The 20,425-nt window shown below is 38.7% G+C and overlaps 1 protein-coding gene across 8 annotated transcripts in view; it reads left to right on the top strand.

Annotated features, from left to right (window-relative positions):
- Positions 1 to 20,425, top strand: part of CTNND2 (catenin delta 2) — a 662,387-nt gene that overhangs the window by 105,915 nt on the left and 536,047 nt on the right. For all 8 annotated transcript variants that reach the window (XM_089516458.1, XM_089516456.1, XM_089516452.1 and 5 more), the window contains exon 2: positions 4,115 to 4,248. In XM_089516458.1, coding sequence (XP_089372584.1) covers positions 4,115 to 4,248 — 134 coding nt within the window. The remainder of the gene's footprint in view (positions 1 to 4,114; positions 4,249 to 20,425) is intronic.

The following is a 20,425-nucleotide window of genomic DNA, read 5'->3' as shown; positions in this document are numbered from 1 at the left end:
CAGTGATTGCATAGCTGCAATATTCTTCATTCAGAAATGTTCCACTGAACTAAACTTTGATTTAAAAATCCTGAACAGCAATCTTACAACATAAAAAACCCATTAAAACCAAGGATTATCTGAAGTCTTCAGACAGCTTCAGTGATGACAACTGTACAAAAAATAAGAACTTTGCTATATAAAAATCAAAAGTGATTTTTCTTTATTGCTTAACCTTCTTTCCAATAACTAAGCTTGCTTATATGTTTATCTGAAAAAGGAATTGGCATCACATTTTCACGGTTATATTTTGAAAGGCTGTCATTATGATGTGGATAATCAGATTTTACAAAGTCGATGCATGTAGCAATTTATTTGATATGGTAATTTGGAAATATTTCTATGTACTTTTAAAATACCAAATGGAACATATTCTCAAGGTTTGAGGTTTCATCTGCTTTCAAATATATGAAAATAAGGAATAACTGGAACAACATGCTGTGTTGTAGGGTTTAAGGAGAGATTTTATGTTCCAGAATTGTTTCATTGTTTTTGTTTAAAGGGATTTTGGAATTACTACTCTAAATAACTGAGACTCATTATACTTGCCATTCTCATCATCACATCGTAAAGCTTTCCAGGATGTAGTTATTTTCATTTCCTATTCTTTGTAGGACATACAATTTTCATGTCAGAGGAAGTTATCATCACTTCAAAATTATATAGACAATGTTTGGTAATGATGTGAAAATTAATTGAAATGGCATGAAATGTTCTGTTAAGAAACCAACCCCTTAGCAAAGATATATAAAACTTGCTGCACATAGTACATATTCTGAGTGATCATATAATTTGTCTGTTGGTCACAGGTTCCTGTATAAGGCATGTGTCTGTCTTCTAGGAAACATATGTGTATTGAATGCTTAAATGTGAAATCTATCAGGCATCCCATGAAATGAGCTGGTGAGTGCATAGAGTCTACAGCTGGACATATTGGCTTGAATTGCTATGGCAAGATCATTTTTTCCACATTGAGACAATACAACTGGTATTCTGACCCAAGTCAGAAATGAAAGGCACCTGCTACCATAGCAGCCACATTAGCAACTCTAAGCAAAGCTGAATTAAATAAAAATCTCAAAATATGAAGCTTGAGGAAGGATGTATCCAAATACAATTTGCATAGGTCAACAAGTCAGCAACGTCACTAGGGTTGGTGTCACCCTATGCCACTCCCCCATTGACTCCCTCCCTCCCATATCACACTATACAGTATTCTTAGTAATATTTTTTGTACTAATGTTACTCATAAATCATAATTCCTGTATATCACTGAATGCAATGGCAATAGTGACATGAACAACTAGCACAATTAAAATTATACCTTTAAATTACAAAATCATATGCACAGCCTAAATGTGTTCATGTGTACATAGTTTCATGTGATTAAAGTGAAAATTTGGTAAGATTACAAATTTTAAGTTTTACTTCTTTAAAAAAAAAAACCTCAGGACTCTCCTTTCTCCTCCAACTGAGCCATGCCCCACTCACACCATCTCTTTGACCGATCTCCATCTTTTTAAAGACACACAGGTGAACACTATATCCTGCTTCTGTCAAAAGGAAGATGTTTGGGGACCAATGGTATCTCCCATCAAGGGTGACCTGCCCATTCCACACACCCCTAGTGATGTCCCTGTAGCAAGCAAAACATCTTCCAGGAACAGAACCAACTTGTGTGGAGTGACTTTTCTAGCCCTTAGGCAGCTTGTTACTCACTCCAAACATCTCAGAATATTCTGTGGCACACTCGAAGAACATAAAAGAAAGAAACAGAGCTTATACAGTTGGCTCTCTATATCCACAGATCCAACCTTGAAAATATTATAATAAATAAATAAATAAATAAATAAATATTTTTAAAAAATACTAACTTTGAATTTGCCATTTTATATAAGGGATACTATTTTACCATCTCTGTATTTAATTGGACTTGAACATTTACAGATTTTGATATCCCCCAGGGATCCTGGAACCATACCCCAGCAGATACTAAGGTTTACTGTATATCCAGAGTATTATTTCCGCCTCACCTTAAATTCCTAGATGACCTCCCTGACCAGTGAAAGCAGGAGTCATCTTTGGTGTTGGTTGATGTCTTCCACTGAAATATTTAAAGTGTTGGTATGAGAGGTGGGATCCCAACCCCCATATACACATGTACTTCAGGATGTGCAGTTGGGTCTGCATCTCCTCTGCTAAACTAAAGGAAGACTTCTAGTTTTATTAGTTTTTTTGCAAGTGTGACAAAAATTAGCTAAAGATCAATTTTCATGCCCATTACACAAACTCAAAATCAAGTATAATATATCAAATCATGTAATATATCTATGTCAAATATAATGTATGTCAGTAAATTTGTTGGGGATACTGATTAGGGCACTTGGTGGGAAAATATATTCAAAGCATTCTTAAGTCTTTTAAGGACTAGCAACCTGCTACTTTAATACATTTGGTATTAAGAAAAAAGATATTAAAAGGCCATAAAAATCCCAATGAGGAATTATTTAATGTCATTCTTTCTTAACCAATAGAATGTGTGTATGTGTGTGCACACATATGGGGGGGGGGGGGGAGAGAGAAAAAGAAACAGGAGAATCCTTTTTTTCTTTCTCTTGCTCTGTTTCCCTCACACAGTCCCAGTAGTAGTTGTTCTCCTCAGTACCATCAGTATCACCAACCTTATCTATGTGCAAAATTGGAGCTGAAGGAGCCTGTTCTGATACCATTTTTACCTCTTGATTATATGACACCTGTTAGAAAAGAGAGGCAGGTACTACCATGAGGTAAGACCGTGTTTCCCTGAAAATAAGACACTGTCTTATATTTATTTTTCCTCAAGAAGGCACACTATGGCTTGTTTTCAGGGGGTGTCTTTTTTTTATTTTTATTTTTACAACAATCTACATTTATTCAAATATAGTTAAGTTGTCTTCTTCTGGAACATCATCATGACTCTCCAAACCCAGAATTCCATCCTGAATTTCTTGCGACTCCATTTTCTTTAGAACCATTGGACCAATCTTTCCACTCTTTTCTGCCTCCTTCCATCCCGCACCAGGCCTATCACTATGTCTTATTTTCAGGGTATGGCTTATATTGCGCAAATGCTTTAAAATCCTGCTACAGTTTATTTTATGCATATGTTTTATTTTCGGGGAAACAGGGTATTAAAATTTAAAGTCCTGCTGGCTACATGTGTGATTTAATTTCCCGATTTCTGTATCCTCAAGGAAATTAACACATTGCAGCTTTATAGGAGCAGGAGGAATTGGAAGAGGGTGGTGGTGGAAGGAGGGGAACAGAAAAATATGGGCAAATAATTATTTGACTGATAAACATGATTGCAATGATTTCAGAGGAATAATAAATGGTTAAGTGCTCAAAGTTTTGAATGTCTATACATATTGCTTTGATTTATGGCATAAGTAAATCTGTAAGGTTATGATCCCAACTGGTTCCACACACTCAGAGATATTGGACTTCTGTGTTTGTGTATTAGTCCCTCAAGCTGTATGAAGCAGTGTGATGTAATGGACAAAGTATCATACTTAAAGATTTTTGTTCACATATCTGTTCAACCTTAAGTTTCACCATGGGGTAACCTCTATCTCACAGTGTAGCCAAAGTTGCAGTAATAATTGGCATAACCTCTATATATTTCTCCCAGTTCCTATAGAAAAAAGATAGTACAAAGACAATACATTAATAGCATTTATGTTTTGGTGATAAAAGGTATTTTCAAAAGATGTTTCTGATGTGATGCAGTAGTCTTCTGCTACAAAGATAGACTGCAGAAATTATTGGGAACAGTTGTATTTTTATTTGAATCTGGACTCCTATATCATTGTTGTAGTAGCAGAGAAGGAAATCTGATGTTTACCAAGCCTCTTCATAAAACATATGAGAGCATGGGGAATGGGGGAGGAGTATGTCCAGGCAATCATCAGAAAGAAGCAAATTTGTTCTGCAAATGTAAGAGCATTACTTTCCTTAAAAACAAGTCAGCTATTTCTATGCATTCTGAATTCTTGACCAAACGAAATATACAATTTATATTGTTTTCCTGTTACAGGAGCTATGCCTGTGCCAGACCAACCATCGTCCTCTGACAAGACAAGTTCCCTTAGCCCTGTCCTGAATACATCCAATGGAGATGGATCTGAAACAGAGACCACATCTGCAATTCTGGCTTCAGTTAAAGAACAAGTAAGTAAATGCAAAGGATTCCAAATGAACTATCACTGTTTGTTGTGCAGATGAACTTTACCGAATGCTTCCTTAAGCACCTAAAGTATAAACTGTGTTTCAAAATTGTTTAGATTTTTTTGGCATGTTGTTATGATTTGTGACTGAAATATTAATTGAAATATGCATTTTTCTTACTTTCCTTAAACAGATTTGAAATTAATCTTGGTATACCACTGGTCCCACATATTTTTTTCCTTTTTATTTTATTTTTGGTTTTTAAGAATTGTGATGGGTATGCCAATTAGGACATAAATTTTCTAAATATCCAAGTTGGAAACCCTTAAGTGTGTGTGTGGTAAAACTTGTATAATTATGACCAGACTGTCATCCATGTACTGAAAAACATAGGCATTGTTAGTTTAGAGAAGTAGGACAGGGTAGTTTTGTGTGTTGGTGAGCTATCTGGTTTTTGACACATGTCTTTGACCTAGTACTTAAGGAAAGCCAGACTTGAAGTGGGAGAGGTCTGCAGTCCATAAGTGATGGAATAAATACCAAAGACTTTTTGCTTCCATAGGTGTCTCAGCTTCCATTATGTTGTTCTCATTTCAACATTTCACTCTGTAGTTATCCTGTACTTACAGACCTCTTGGTTTACACTATAAATTTTATTACTGACAAATATGTTTGTGCTCCCATTTAAAAGCTCTGAGTATTTTCCTCATGTGAACACAAAGTATCTAGAAAGTGTCAGCTTTCACCACTATACTCCAGTTGCATGCATTTGAGTTACATTTGTAGAGTTATACATGATGTTGCATCAAATGGAAAAACATGTCTTCAATTTGAAGACTCATGCATCCAGGTTGCGTTTGAGAGACTAGTGTGTTCTCTTGATAGTCCACATGGTGCAGCTAAAATGGAAACTTATTTTAAATACTATTGATTTGAATGTGGAATTTAATCAAATGCTTGACTCTCTGTAACTGAAATTAATGAGACACCATTCTGGTAGAAGCTTTTTACATAATTTGGACAAGATCCAGCCAATGTTATTTTAAGAAACAGATTTGTTTGCAACAGGAAATTTGGAAGTAACAAGCAAAGTGGACATATTTTAAGAGCATGCTTTCTAGACACGTCTAATGTGGTACTCATGTGGCAAAGGCATTGGGGTGTCTCTGTATGCTGCTAGCCTGCTGTGTTGCTTTTGAAAATCACTTGACCTCTTGGCTCTGTTTCTCTATGTTTAAAGTTCTCTGAGAATCCATATGCAAAGTAGTTTTATCTATCACTCCAGATTCCTTTGCTGGCATCTTTCACAGCAGGAGGCAAGAGCCTTTCTGTAGCAGCCAAGGATTATTTAAAAACCTGTGTTTTGTGCCAGAAAACCATTGCTTATGGAAGTTGGGTTTCAGGGACACATTTTTGTGTGAGGCATTTCTTTTTACATACTTGAAAAGTTTTCATATTTTCTTTTGTTCCCTGATTTACAAAAAATCAATTTCAATATATACCTTTATATATGTATCTTTTTATGTATTAATGCATTGACACAGTGTGCTCATTAACAGCCACTAATGCTAAAAAGCTGAATATTAGGTGTGGTGCTATGGCTGTTGAAAAGAGGTAAAGATGTGAAGCATAGGTACCATTTGATATGAGGTGGAGTGAAACAGAAATGGAAGAACAAATAATGCGTAACATGTTGTTATCTCACCCATAGTTATATTACAAGAGGCAGGTTTTTACTGGACACTTTTTTCTCTGCTGTTAGGATTGTGAATATGTAATAAATAAACATCTGATAAGAGACACAGGCTCTTATGTAGCCAACTTTACCAAGTATAGGACTTCTGTATTGTGCAAAAAAGGTCTTCTGATTATAATTGTCTCCATAGTCATTCCATTGGCAGAAATATGTAGTTCTATTCATAGTAATAAATAAGGCAAACAGTTTGTCCAACAAACCTGATAAAAAAATTACTTGGACTAACGTGAGTACCCAATTTAATGCCTCCATAAATGCATGCATTCTTATTCAGTATAATAGAGATTTACATTTTCCCCTTTGTATGGAATAAAAATGTGTAATATAGAAGTGATGCTTAAGTACTTTCTCTTTCCCAACCCTTTATCACTGTTTGTAACTGCTCAGAGATGCTTAATGCGTTTTTCTTGTGAGGACAAAATTGGGTTTTTTTAGTTACCAAAAACAATTTATCTAATAGTAAACATGCCATGATTGTTTGTTTCATTTTGTCTTTTGAAATACTGCCACAAATGCCAGATGGTTCTCCAAATTGGTGAATGATATTTTCCCTTGAAATCTTCAGCCAGAATCTGTAGCCAGAGCCTAGAATTCAAAGTTTATTTACTAGAGTTTACTCCTATGCAGATTTGCATAGATTGCTGGCTAGCTTCTTTATTTATTTGTTATATTTATTATATTTATTTCTATCCCGCTCTTTTCCCAGAATTAAGAGTCAGAGCGGCTTCACAACATTAAAAAAAGTATAGTTAAAACACACCAAAAAAGTACATTAAAAAGCAATTAAATTATTACAATATTAAAACAGATGGTTAGTAAAAGAATAAAACACATTTTAAAAAGATAAACCTCTCTCTCTCTCTTTCTCTCTCTTTCTCTCTCTCTCTATATATATATATATATACACACACACACACAGAGTATACACACACACACACACACACACACACACACACACACACACACACACTATATATTTTAAAAAAAATTTGAAATGGTGCAACATCCCAGCCTGTCCTTATAACAATTCCTTAAGAGCCTGTGTGATCAGATAGGTTTTAACCTGCCGGCAGGAGGCTATCAAGGAGGGAGCCATTCTGATCTCCCTAGGAGATCAGGGAGTTCCAGAATCTAGGGGCAGCCACCGAGAAGGTCCTCTCTCGCATCCCCACCAACGATGTTTGTGATGATGTTGGAACAGAGAGGAGAACCTCTCTGTCCCAACACCTCTTCTTTACTGTTGCCTCCTTTATGCTCTGGCCAGGAATAAAATAATAGAACCCACACTCGTACACTCTCCTTTCCTCCGTTTTTGCTTTATTGTTTTGCTTATTGCAAAGAGGCCACACCAGTGCTAAAGAAGTCCAGGTCAAGAGAAGAAGCAAAAGCACAGTAGCAGTTTCTGCTCTTTTTCTCCTAGAAAGTGTCTAATGGCCAATCTGATGGGGAAATTTGAAGGACCTGACCATGATGTACTCTCCTCTCCTATCTGTAAATGAGATGTGGATTGGACAGCTCTTCCTATTATCTGAATGTTTCCGCTCTCTGCCTTAGTTCTGTTCTTCCTACCCCATGTATCTTTTAGACTTTGATTTTTAAAGCCTCACTAAAGTGAAAGTCTTCAGTAATACTATTGCTGTATTCAGAAAGATTTTTAAATAGGTACCTAGACTGAAGGTTTTTCTCAATGTTTAAGCAGGAGATGATGATTTTAATAGAAATCTATATTTTCTAAACTTAATTCTTGTGCATGTTGATACTGCTTTGTGTAAAAAAATAAAGCTGAAATATAATTACAAAGATTTTATAGCTTTAAATCTACCAGCTTATTATGAACCATTTTGATATAAAACGTGTTCTCTTATCAGGTCTGTTTCTTCCTGTATAAGCTAATCCAAGTATTCAGTTTAAAGGGAAGGGAATTATCATGTCATCTTTAATTTGATACACACAATTTGGCTGAATATTATATTCCTAAAAACAGAACATAGTAAAGATTTCCAGACATATTTCCTGGTATTCCTCTCTTCTGTTTCCAGCTACATTCAGGTTAGTCAGAGTGAGACTTCTCTTGAAAATATTAGCTCATTAATCTTTAATTGTGTTTAAAAACACAACTTGATCATTGTTACACTTTAACTATTTCATATGCTTGAGGCCTCCCAACTATTAATGTTAATTAAGAGTGGAGAATGCTCTGAAAAATATTTGCTCATCTCCATACAAAGTTTCTGTCGTGGAGTCCTGAAGTCACCTCATGAGCCCATAACCACCTTAATGGGTAGCTGTTTGTGATGCCCAATTTTCTTTTGGCAGTAGCTATTGTGAGACAAGAGTGGGTGGGGTGTTCTGTCTTGTCTTCCTGCTTTCCTTCCTTGGTTTTGGCACCAGCAATAAATGTTTTGATGAGTGCCAGTTTCCCAAGGTGCCTGGCATCTCTGCTACCTGTTTCTCTTCCACCCAGAAATATGGCAGCTTCCCCAGGGCAATGTACAATAATCACAAAACCATATGCTAGTGTGACCTGAATAATGGAATGTAAATTAAAACACCAGAAACAGTAAAACAAATCAAACAATCCAATGTGAACAATAAAACCCAGTGGAATCAGCAAAATCTTGTTAGCAGTTTTAAAAGCAGTGTATTGCATGCTTGGAAGCCTGGTCAAATACAAAAATCTCCTTGGAGATACTAGGTTTGGCCCCAGCAAGCCTACCTTGAAAGGGAATTTTCCTAAGTAAAGGTTAAGGTAAAGGTTTTCCCTTGACAAGATTATCTAGTTATGACTGACTGTAGGGGGTGGTGCTCATGTCCGTTACCAAGCCAAAAAGTCAGTGTGGTCAAAGATAACCCTGTGATCACGTAGCTGGCATGATTGCACAAATTGCTGTTACCTTCCCACCAAAGTGGTATGTATTTATCTACTTGCATTTTTACATTCTTTCAAACTGCTAATTTTTCAGAAGGTGGGACTAGCAATGAGAGCCCACTCTGTCACTCAGTGCCTAGGCCTCGAACTGCTGATCTGCCATTGATACGGTCCAGGTTCCGTTCTGTCCCCAATGTTATTCATCATCTACATGAAACCGCGGGGAGCGATCATCCAGAGTTTTGGAGTGAGGTGTCACAAGTATACTGATGACACCCAACTCTATCTCTCCTTTCCATTGATTCCAAGGAAGCTATCTCTCTACTGAAACAATGTTTGCTGTCAGTAATGCACTGGATTAGGGCAAACAAATTGAAGCTTAATTCATAAAAGACAGCGGTGCTTCTGGTCAGTTGTAAGGCAGATCAGGGAATTGGGGCTTTGCCAGTGCTGGATGGGGTCACACTCCCCCTGAAATCTCAGGCTGGCAGCTTGGGTGTGTTCCTGGACTCCACTCTGAGCCTGGATGCCCAGGTCTCAGCAGTGGCCAGGAGTGCATTTGCACAGCATAAACTTGTGCGCCAGCTGCACCCGTTCCTTGAGATGTCAGATCTAGTTACAGTGACATATGCCTTGATTACATCCCATTTGGACTACTGCAATGCACTCTGCGTGGGACTACCTTTGTAAACTGTCTGGAAACTTCAGCAGGTTCAAAACGCTGCAGCCAGAATGCTGACCGGGGCCAGTTACAGGAAGCATATAACTCTCTTGTTTAAACAGCTCCACTGGCTACTGGCTCATGACCTGTAAAGTCCAGCACGGCTTGGGTCCAGACTGTTTGAGAGACCGTATATCCACATATGAACCTGCAAGAGCCCTAAGATCTGCAAGAGAAGGCTTTCTCTTGGTCCCACCAAGATCACAGGCTCACCTGGTGAGGGCACAACAGAGAGTCTTCTCAGTGGCTGCTCCCACCCTCTGGAATACCTTTCCTCAGGAAGCCAGGCTGGTCCCCTTCCCTGCTGGCCTTTCGCTGTCAAGTAAAAACATTTTTGTGTTGGCAGTCTTTGTGGATATAATGCATAACAAGGTGGCTTTATGGAGCAGGAGAGTTTCTCATCTGTTTTTAACTTGTGTATATTTGATGTTATATTATGTTTTATGTTGTGTATATATTGTGATTTTATATGTGATTTTATATATAGATGTTTTAATTGTTTGAAATCCATTGCAATTTTAAAATTTTTATCTGTGAGCTGCCTTGGGTCCCTCTGGGGAGAAAGGTGAGATATAAATGAAATTAATTAATTAATTAATTAATTAATTGTCCCCTGTAATATTGTTCCCAGAGTAGATATGGGATCAGAGTCAGCATCTGGGTTTCTGGTGGAGTCTTGTCTTTGTATTATCATCTATGCTATGTATCCTGTTGTAAATCCTTGGAAGATTTTAGCATTCTCTCTTCCCCTCCTCAGATAGCTAGGATTTTCCTGCATACAAACTCTGCTTTCTCCCTCCTCATTCAAACATCACATTTGCTCCTACTGAAATACAGGGCAATGACTTTGCAAATTGGTAAACAAACCATGTGATTCAGGTCAGTCCCTATTTTGGGAAGTTCTCTCTCACACAAAACTTTTCTCTCGCCCTGTTGTGCTCCCCATCTTCTTCCTCTCTCAACATTTTTTGGAAATATGGTGAGATAAAGATTTCTTCTTTACCTGAACTATTCATTAGCTAGGTTAGGTTATAACCTCTATGCATATGTAGATTCAAGCCATTAGTAAACTTTGGTTTAACCTCAAGCTACTTGTGCTGTTTTTGAGTCCATCTCAGTTCTTAGAGAAGCATAGTTAGACAAGGACATGTTTCTACTACTCTGCTGATTTAAAGCTAGACCCTAGCAGGCTTGTCTTTGATATTTTTGATATTTAAATATTTTTGTTTCTTAACAAAGGCTGAAGCCTTAGCAAACTTGAATTGCCCTACATAAATGATAGTTGTTTAAAATATGGAGGCTGTCTTTAGGACAATAAAGGCCTGCTTCCCAGAGCTTTGGAGAGGGCTATGTTATTCTTCAGAACTTTTTGTAACTTGGTGCTGATGCATTTGTGTCATCTCGGCTGCGGAGAGTAGCTGACAACTACAGGTGTCATTTTGTGATTTTAGTCTGTGTTGTAGAAGACTGTTCCTGAGTATTAATCTTGCCTTGTTGATTTGTTTCTTTATGTATCCTTAGTTAGGATTTGTTTTTGTGTGCCTTCAAGTCATTTCTGACCTATGGCAACCATAATGTGAGCCTATCATAGGGAACTCTGGTCTCCCACTGTCCTTGTTCAACACTCAGACCATTACATCATGCTGGCCAATTTCAGAAATGCCTGTTGTAAACCCAAGAATTTAGAGTCTTGTGTGTCTGAATAGATGCAATTGTACTGGAGGGCTTGGCTTAGTAGTGTGTTCTCCATGGAAACTGGAGATATGTAAGTAAGTGTAGCTTTCAGTGGGTTTTCAGAATAGCATATAATAGTAATAATAATAATAATAATAATAATAATAATAATAATAATTGCACAGCTTAAATTTGTGCGCCAGCTGCACCCATTCCTTGAGATGTCAGATCTAGCTACAGTGACATATGTCTTGATTGCATCCCGTTTGGACTACTGCAATGCACTCTGCGTGGGGACTACCTTTGTAAACTGTCTGGAAACTTCAGCGGGTTCAAAACGCTGCAGCCAGAATGCTGACCAGGGCCAGTTACAGGAAGCATATAACACTCTTGTTTAAACAGCTCCACTGGCTACTGGCTCATGACCTGTAAAGTCCAACAGGGCTTGGGTCCAGACTGGAATATACTTAGAATATACTTAGAAGTCCATTGTGCAATTGCACAATTGTGTAAAGAAAATGAATTTGTTGTGTTGTTACAGGCTTAAGTTGGTGGTAGGCTGTAAATTGTTGAAATCCTAGTAGAGAAAATAATCTTGTCCTTCAATTATTCTGGTCCTTTGATTGCTACAGCTTTTTTAACTGTTAAAAAACGAGAGCAACATACAGGTATGCTGCACTCACTGCCCTGCTCAAATTGCTGTTATGGGCCCTAGTTATGGTCCAACTCACCAGCTGAGTCTCCTCCACTCTCCTTCTACCTTGTGCTTTTGATGCGCAAACTAGTGATGTATGAATTAAACATAATTTGTCCTGAATGTTTTCAGGTGTTCCCATGGTATAAAATATTTCCATTATTGAAAAGCTGTTTATTGAGTTGGGGTAAGGAAAGTATTAGAAATATTTTAAATGATCACAAATGATACTTGTCGAGTATCAGAAACACTAACAAGAAGAATCCTGGACTGAGAATCTTCATATTTCAAGATTGTTTGTGCAAAATCTGCATATTTTTCTTTACTGTGGAAAATAGCATTTTCTCTGCAGAAAACAATATTTCTGCATTTAAAAAGGTTCATGCAGAATGCTGTATCCTGGTAAATGCTGTAGTTGTAGACTTACTCAACACAATATTTGCATGTGGCAGTTTTGCACACAACCCAGCATTATCTGTGTAGTGAAAAGTATTTTCTCTACAGAAAATGATACTCCTGTATGCACAAAAATATATTCTGAAAATGCTGGGTTTTGAACAGGGAATGTTGTTTTCTGCAGTAAACATGTGTACATTTTCTTCAGAATCAATCCTACCCTGTGAGTAGTCATTGAAAATTGCATAGTTAAATATATATATATCACAGTGAGGAGAAAACTGCTAAAATTATTAAATGTTCTCTTCAGTATATCCCTATTATTGAGCTTAGTTACAGAAACCTTGATGAGTTAGGAAAAGAAAGAACTTTTAAAGAAAGAGAAATAAATCCCGAATCCCTTAATGATTCAGTTTATGATGATATTATTAACATCCCTGTATCAAGTAAAAATGAGGATATTTTTAGCTTGTGAGTTTATCATGTTTAACATATTAATGACCCATTTAAAGCAGTATGTTTGTGGAGGTTTTTATTTCATAAAACAAAGGGCTGGTACAGACCGGCATAATTCCGGTGGCATGGGGGCATAGCATATGCACAAAGCATGCCCCGATGATGTCCTAAAGCCAGCATTACACTGCTCACAGGGACAGATTTTTGGCACTTAGGCAGCACGGCATATAGATACCACACACCACAGGAGCATTGAAAAGCCATGGCAGCAGCAGAAATGTTGGCATTTTTCCAGTGCTAAAAGGATCAGCATTTTGCTGGAAAACAGCCAATTGGGTCTGTGGCACGTGGTTGCCACAGCCCCGATATAGTGATCAAAGGGGCAGCGTCAAGCTGCCCCTTTAGAGCCATCTGTTTCGGCCCTAAGTTTTTATTTGCTAGAACCTTTGACAAAAGTAAGGGAAAAGGCCATCAGATCTACAGAAAAGCTTATAGTGATTACTATGAATGACAATAATGCCTAATATATAATTTATTTTACCTAATTTTATCATAATATTATTTCAAAGCACTGAATCTATAAACAATTAAAGACTATTTTAAAATGACAGTTCTTTTTTTTAAAAAAAACTTGCCTGTGAAGAATATAAAAAGTAGATGCCACATTTCTGTCTTCCAGATATCTTAACAATATTTTGAATAATCTATTAGACAAGAAGCAACTGTAAGAGCAGAATATGGAGGAAAAAATGGTTCCCAATTTGTCTGTTATATTGAATCATTTCCTGTATTGCTATGTATTTTATATGTATTATCCTACTAGAAAGGCCCCTTCCCCACCACCACTCCCTTTGTGTCGTGTCTTTTTAGATTGTAAGCCTGAGGGCAGGGAACCGTCCAATTAAAAAGATTGTATGTACAGCGCTGTGTAAATTTACAGCGCTTTATAAATAAAGGTTAATAATAATAAATAATAATAACAATTTGCAAGGGGGTCAGGCAAGGCTGAATTCTATCACTCTACTTGTTCAACTTGTATGAGTTCAAAGAGAAGGTTTGAACTCAGAAGAAGGCGGACTAAATATAGGGGGAAAGATAGGGTTGCCATAACCCGGTTGCAACCGGGTTTTTCCCGGTTTTGGCTGCACCTGCCCGGTCACGGCACGGGTGCAGCCAAAAACCGGGAAAAGCCCAGTTGCAGCGGGGTTGCTGGGCGACCCTGGGGCCTCGCTGCCGTCCTCCTCCTCCATCGCGCATGGTCGCGCAGAGAAAAAGGAGGGCAGCGAGGCCTGGGGGCGGAGGAGGCTGCAGGGAGGCGGCGCCTCTTGGGCACAGCCGCGTCAACCTCCCCGCCTCCCTGCAGCCTCCTCCCACCTTCCTGGCCTCCACTGGGGCCAGGAACGAGGCGAGGCCGCGGCGATTGCTGCAGGCTTGCTCCCCTCCTTCCTGGTCCCAGCGGGGGCCAGGAACGAGGAGAGGCCACGGCGATCGCCGCAGGCCTCCTCCCCTCCTTCCTGGTCCCAGCCGGGGCCAGGAACGAGGAGAGGCCACGGCGATCGCCGCAGGCCTGCTCCCCTCCTTCCTGGTCCCAGCGGGGGCCAGGAACGAGGAGAGGCCGCGGCGATCGCCGCAGGCCTGCTCCCCTCCTTCCTGGTCCCAGCCGGGGCCAGGAACGAGGAGAGGCCGCGGCGATCGCCGCAGGCCTGCTCCCCTCCTTCCTGGTCCCAGCCGGGGCCAGGAACGAGGAGAGGCCCCGATCCTGGCCTCCGATCGCGGTGAGGCCTGGGACCCAGGCGGGGATGGAAAGCCTCCTTAAGTGGAGGCTTTCCCTCGCCACTTGGCCTCCGCTCCCCGCCGCGATCGCCAGGGAAAATGTAGGACAGAATTTTCAAATGTAGGACACATGTTTGTGTGTCCTACATTTGAAAATTTTGTCCTACATTTTTCCCGGTTTTGAGGTCCGGGGCTATGGCAACCCTAGGGAAAGAGCATAAAAATTTCTAAGATATGTGGATGACACCACATTACATGCAGAAAACATAATGGACTTGGTATATTTAATAAGGAAGATCAAGGAAGAAAGTGCAAAGCCAGGCTTGTTGCTGAACATAAAGAAAACAAAACTAATAATTACAGAGGATCTAAATAAATTGTACCTCAACAATGAGGAAATTGAAATAGTTATAGATTTTTTTGTGTGTCTTGGCTCAAACATTTATCAGAAAGGAGACTGCAGTCAAGAAATAAGAAGGCTAGGAATGGGAAGGGCAGCAATGAAAGAACTAGAGAAGATCCCAAAGAATAAAGATATCGAATTAAAGTTACAATTGTCCTAGCCATTGTATTCCCCTTTACCATGTATAGATGTGAGAGCTGGACAGTGGAGAATGCAGATAAAAAGAAAATCAACTTTTTTGAGCTTTGGTGCAGGAAAAGATTGATGAGAATACCATGAGCAGCCAAGAACACAAACAAATGGGTTTTTCATGAAATCAAACCAGAATTCTCCCTGGAACCTAAGATGATTACGTTGAGGCTGTTGTATTTTGGCCACATCATGAGAAGGCATGACTCATTAGAAAAAGCAATAGTGCTCCCATCCAAGTACTAACCAGGCCAACTCTGCTTAGCTTCTGAGATCAGATGAGATCAAGCATGTTCAGGCTGGTATGGCTGTAGATATGACCGTAGGAGCTTTCTGACTTTGAAAAATGGCCACTAAAGCAAGTTCAGGGTCCAGTATAGGAGCCGAGCTGTACCCAGATGGCAGTTTGGGGGGGGGGGGAACGCTATGTGATAAAACCAGGGGGCAGCCCAAATTTGACTTGAATTTGGGAGCAGTAAGTCACTTTATTTTGCTGTGTGCTAAGCTCCCAAGTTAGACAATGCAGGAGACCTAGAGAGACCATGCACATATAGAATATTTGTTATATCTTCTCAGGAAAAGGAACAATGATTTAATAGTCTTGCTTACTTTATATATTTTAATTGCACTACAAAATACTTATAAATATGTATATTGCAAGATTCTGCTTTATTTTCTTTTTCAGAAAAGAATTTAAGAAACAGACAAAAAGGTTTTTTTAAGCATTAATATTAAAACAAGATACACTTCCCAGAATTCTATAACATGGAGCCATGGCAGTTAGAGTGGTGTCAAACATGATTATTTCTGCAGTGTGAATGCAGCCTTAGTTAAAGATGTTTTGTACATTGACTTAGTCATTAGGCAAAATGTAGAGTCAAGTCAAGAAATCAAAAGAAGGGTAATATTTGGAAAGGCAGCTATGAAAGAGCTAGATCGAGTGTAAAGATATATCATTAAACAATATAGTGAAGATTGTCTGTGACATAGTATTTCTGGTGCCTATGTATGAGTGTGTAAGCTGGACAGTGAAGAAAGTTCATAGAAAGAAGAGTTCCACATATATCATGGACTTCTAAGCAGACAGATAAACGGTTATTAGAGCAAACCAAACCTGAACTCTCCCTGGAAGCTAAAATGACTCAGCTATGGCTGTTATACTTTGGACATATCATGAGATGACATAACTCACTGGAAAAAATAATAACACTTAGTAGAATCAGGGACAGGACACCACAGGCTTGGCCCATGGTGTCCTGTCTGTCTGCTCAGGGCCTAGGAGTACTTCAGAGGATAATATTCTAAAGAACATGTTACCCTCCCTTAAAAATTACAGTAAAGAGCCGGAAAATGTCACAACATATTTCTCTGGCATTGCCATAACTCCATATTCCAAGTAGACATCAACCATGATGAATGTGAATTTCTATGTGGTATTTAGAAAGCTTTATGCCAATTAACGCCCTAATCCAGTGCAATTTTTTTTAAAGCACAATGGATGAAGATGCTGAAGTTTATTTGAAAAAGAAATTTTGAACTATTACTATTTCAAAAATATGCTTATGTGCACACAAATACACAAATGTATTTTTGTCATATTTCCTGTTTTTCTTCTATCTTTCTGCAGCTCAGATTATAATAACTGAATTATTAGGAAGCTATTTGGAAGTACACACCTACATAGCTACACATGCTTTCCTCAGTTTTTTTCTTCCTTATTGCCTCTCACATTTTAAAGGTCCCATGGTATGTCTCTTTTCCCACTGTGAAAAGCAACACATATCCACATCTTGATCATATCAAAAACTGCTTTCAAAATCTTTGTATGAAAAATTGTCATTCCAAAGGATGAGGGGGGAAATGGTCGATATAAAGGGAGTGAGTTAACCACCCATTTTCATATGGCCAGTGATGCTTCTAAAGAGACCACTAGCCATGCTAGCTGGAAGGCTCTGGAAGCTATAGTCCAAAAGAATAACTTTTCCAAGTCCCTGTGTGTATCCTTTGAGTACAGTCTTGATCCATTAAAAACAAGGGTGCTGCAAATGATTTAAATGGGAAGTCCAATCTTTTATTGAGAAAAGAAATTTTGTTTAGCATTATTAAAGTTTAACTCTTGTGTTGCCTCTCTCACATAAAAATGTGAAATAAAATAATTGGTGCAAATACATGTATTCTCTGCTGCTACCAACTCTGCTAAAGAAAGAGCCCTTGCAGAAATTGGGGATAAACTGCTCATAATTCCTATGTTGTATATTATATTTGTTAATTTTCCTTCCATTGTAGCAGAAACATCATTTGTTTATTTCATCATTCTCATGCACTTTATTTTTCATTTACAATTGCAAGAAAGCATCTTTTAAACTCTTATTAAAGGTAAATTAAACCATCACTCAATGCTACCCTGTGCTAGAAAATTCAGCTCAAAATCTAATTTTCTATTAAACTAATATTTAACTTTCTGTCAAAACAGCAATTTAACTACTAATCTAGTTAAATTACTGGCATGCAATTTCCCCCTCTTTTCCATTCCCAAGTGAAAGGGAACAGATTTGTACAGTAGACTTGGTTATGTGGGCTTTTGAGGCAGATTGTGAACCTGAACCCATCTGAACTCTCAGCAGAGCTTCAGTTTTAGAAATGCAGGCAATTTGTTGCTCAAAGCAGCAACTTTTATGAGGAAAATGCCCAGGACAGGCAAAAGGAAACAGGGAGAAAGTGGTGTTTTAAGATGGACATTCTGTGATTTTGGTGGAGCATTATGATACTGACCATGGCCCCTCCTTGTGATTAGTATTACACATCACTATTTTAAATTACTGATTTTTGAGGCACTATACTTTTCTAGATGAGAACCAGAATGGTATAGTGGTTTGAATGTTGGACTAAAACACTGGAGACCAGGGTTTTAATCTCTGTTTAGCTTTGGAAATCAGTTGGGTGATTATGGTCAAGTCACACTCTTTCAGCCTCAGAAGGCATGGGCAACTCCCTCTGAACAAATTCTGCCAAGAAGATCCCATGATCGGATCACCTTAGAGTTGCCAAAAGGCAGAAATTACTTGAAGGCAAACTAACTTACTAACTTCTGCATCTATCTGTCTGAAATATCATAGCTTTCTGGCTTGGAGATAGCACTCTGACTTATGCCATTTCCATACAAATTGTCTCAACAGCCATACTGCCTTCCAGATAAACCATTGCAGTTATTCATCAGAGACCCTGAGCAGATAGACCAGAATAGCATGGGCCAAACCTGTGCCATCCTCATCTGGATCCCAACCTAGATCAGTCCCTGGGCTGGTCACCCAACTGATTTCCAAAGCTAAACAGAGTGTCACAATAACTCTTTGAATGAGAGTTCCTGCATAGCAGGGGGTTGGACTGGATGGCGTTGTGGTCTCTTCCAACTCTACAATTCTATGATCCTGTGATGGTATTTACATGTCTGCCTGTCCCCACACAATAGACCTGCTATTGCCATATGCCCTTTATTTTACTTGACCATTGCCATTAGTGAGAAGCCCCCTGTCATTGTGTCTGATGGGAGAACAAGACACTTGGCCACATTATTACAGCCAGGCACCCCATATCATGGGGGGCTTCTCACTAGTGGCAACAGTTGAGTAAAGTGGGGCTGTCTGTTCTGCTGGGAGTATCACAGAGTTTCCACAAAACCCATGGGAAACGGTAGGTTATTTAGACCTGTGTTAAGGCCCCTTTGTCCTGGGATCAGGCCAGATCCACTGGATCCATGTCTGGTCTGCCAGATCTGGGCCTGATCCCAGAGCTATATATAAACTGGATAAATTGGATGTTTGGCTTCCTGAGACAGACCTTCACATGATCTTCAGCAAATGAGTCAACAGAGAAAGGATTGCCTGAGAACAGAAATTTGCAAAACTATTATGGTATATAATTATTCATATAACAAAAGGTCACAATAACTCCTGTCGGGAGTAGTTGCAGCCTAAGAAAAGCATAGTTCTTGTGTGCGTGTGTGTATGTTGTGTGCCTTCAAGTCATTTTTGGCTTATGAGACGCTAAGGCAAACCTATCATGGGATTTTCTTGGCAAGATTTGTTCAGAGAAGGTTCAGAGAAATATTTCAGCACTTGGGACAGTCTATTCCTTGCCAATAAATGTTCATCCACCAGAAATGCTAATGTAATAAATGTCACAATAATCGTCTATATAGCCAACACATTTTAATTACTGGTTGTTCTACTGAGAGTAGTAACTCCAGAAAATTTGTCAGTAGTTCTAGAAGTAGAAACAAACTTGTCTATGACTTTTTTGTTCATCTCCCCCCCCACACACACACACAAGTCCACTTTGTCAATTACAGTGGAATTTGATTATGTGTACAGATAGTGGTTGATGTGGTTCTATCCTAAGCTAAAATAACTAAGCAACAAATGGAATAAATTATTGTGCTTTCTGAAGTTAAAATAAGACTGAAATTCTATACCAAAAAGAACTCACTAAGTAAACAGTAAATTCTATTTATATTTTTGTGCTATATGTTGTTATTGTTGTGTGACTTCAAGCCATTTCCGACTTATTGAGACCCTAAGGCAAACCTATCATAGGTTTACTTGGCAAGATTTGCTCAGAGGAGGTTTACCATTGCCTTCTGCCAAAGCTGAGGGTATGTGACTTACCCATGGTCACCCAGTCAGTAGGGCATTGAATCCTGGTCTCCAGAGTATATTTATTGTGTTATCACATCCCAGACTATAGACTACATAATCTGGTACCCTGTGCTAATGCAATGACCAGAATAACAGAAAATGTGGCATTGTTGGCCACCTAATGGTTTTCCCTGGTATGACTAGATACTAAAATGCGGAGAAGCAGATCTATCTGCTGTATATATTACAGACTCACTAAAGGCTGCTGTACTCAGGTTATTTTAAAGTACACTGTCCTGTATTGAAATTTTGTTGCACTCTTATGACCCTGTTCTGCTAACATTGCATATTTTCTGAGTTAGAACAATGATGGTATCCACGCATAGTTTTCTTACACATGTTGTTTCACAGTGAGTTGTGCAAGTGGTTACGCAATTGTTCGCCTAACCTCTTCTTGTACAATCAAGCAATTCAGTGCAGCAAAAGTAGTGAAGATTTTCACTCTGCAATGTCATAAATCCTAAACGTTTAACTATTGCATTGCTTAGAGTTCATTCGGGTTTTTCTTTTCCTGTTACTTTTGAGATCTCCCTCTCCTTTCTTATGTTTCACTGG

This window comes from Sceloporus occidentalis, unplaced genomic scaffold (genome assembly GCF_023333645.1).
Source record: "Sceloporus occidentalis isolate IW3139 unplaced genomic scaffold, rSceOcc1.0.p SCAF_3, whole genome shotgun sequence".
Classification (NCBI taxonomy): domain Eukaryota; kingdom Metazoa; phylum Chordata; class Lepidosauria; order Squamata; family Phrynosomatidae; genus Sceloporus; species Sceloporus occidentalis.
Note: the sequence above shows the minus strand (reverse complement) of the source record. Positions and strands in the feature narration are given on the sequence as shown.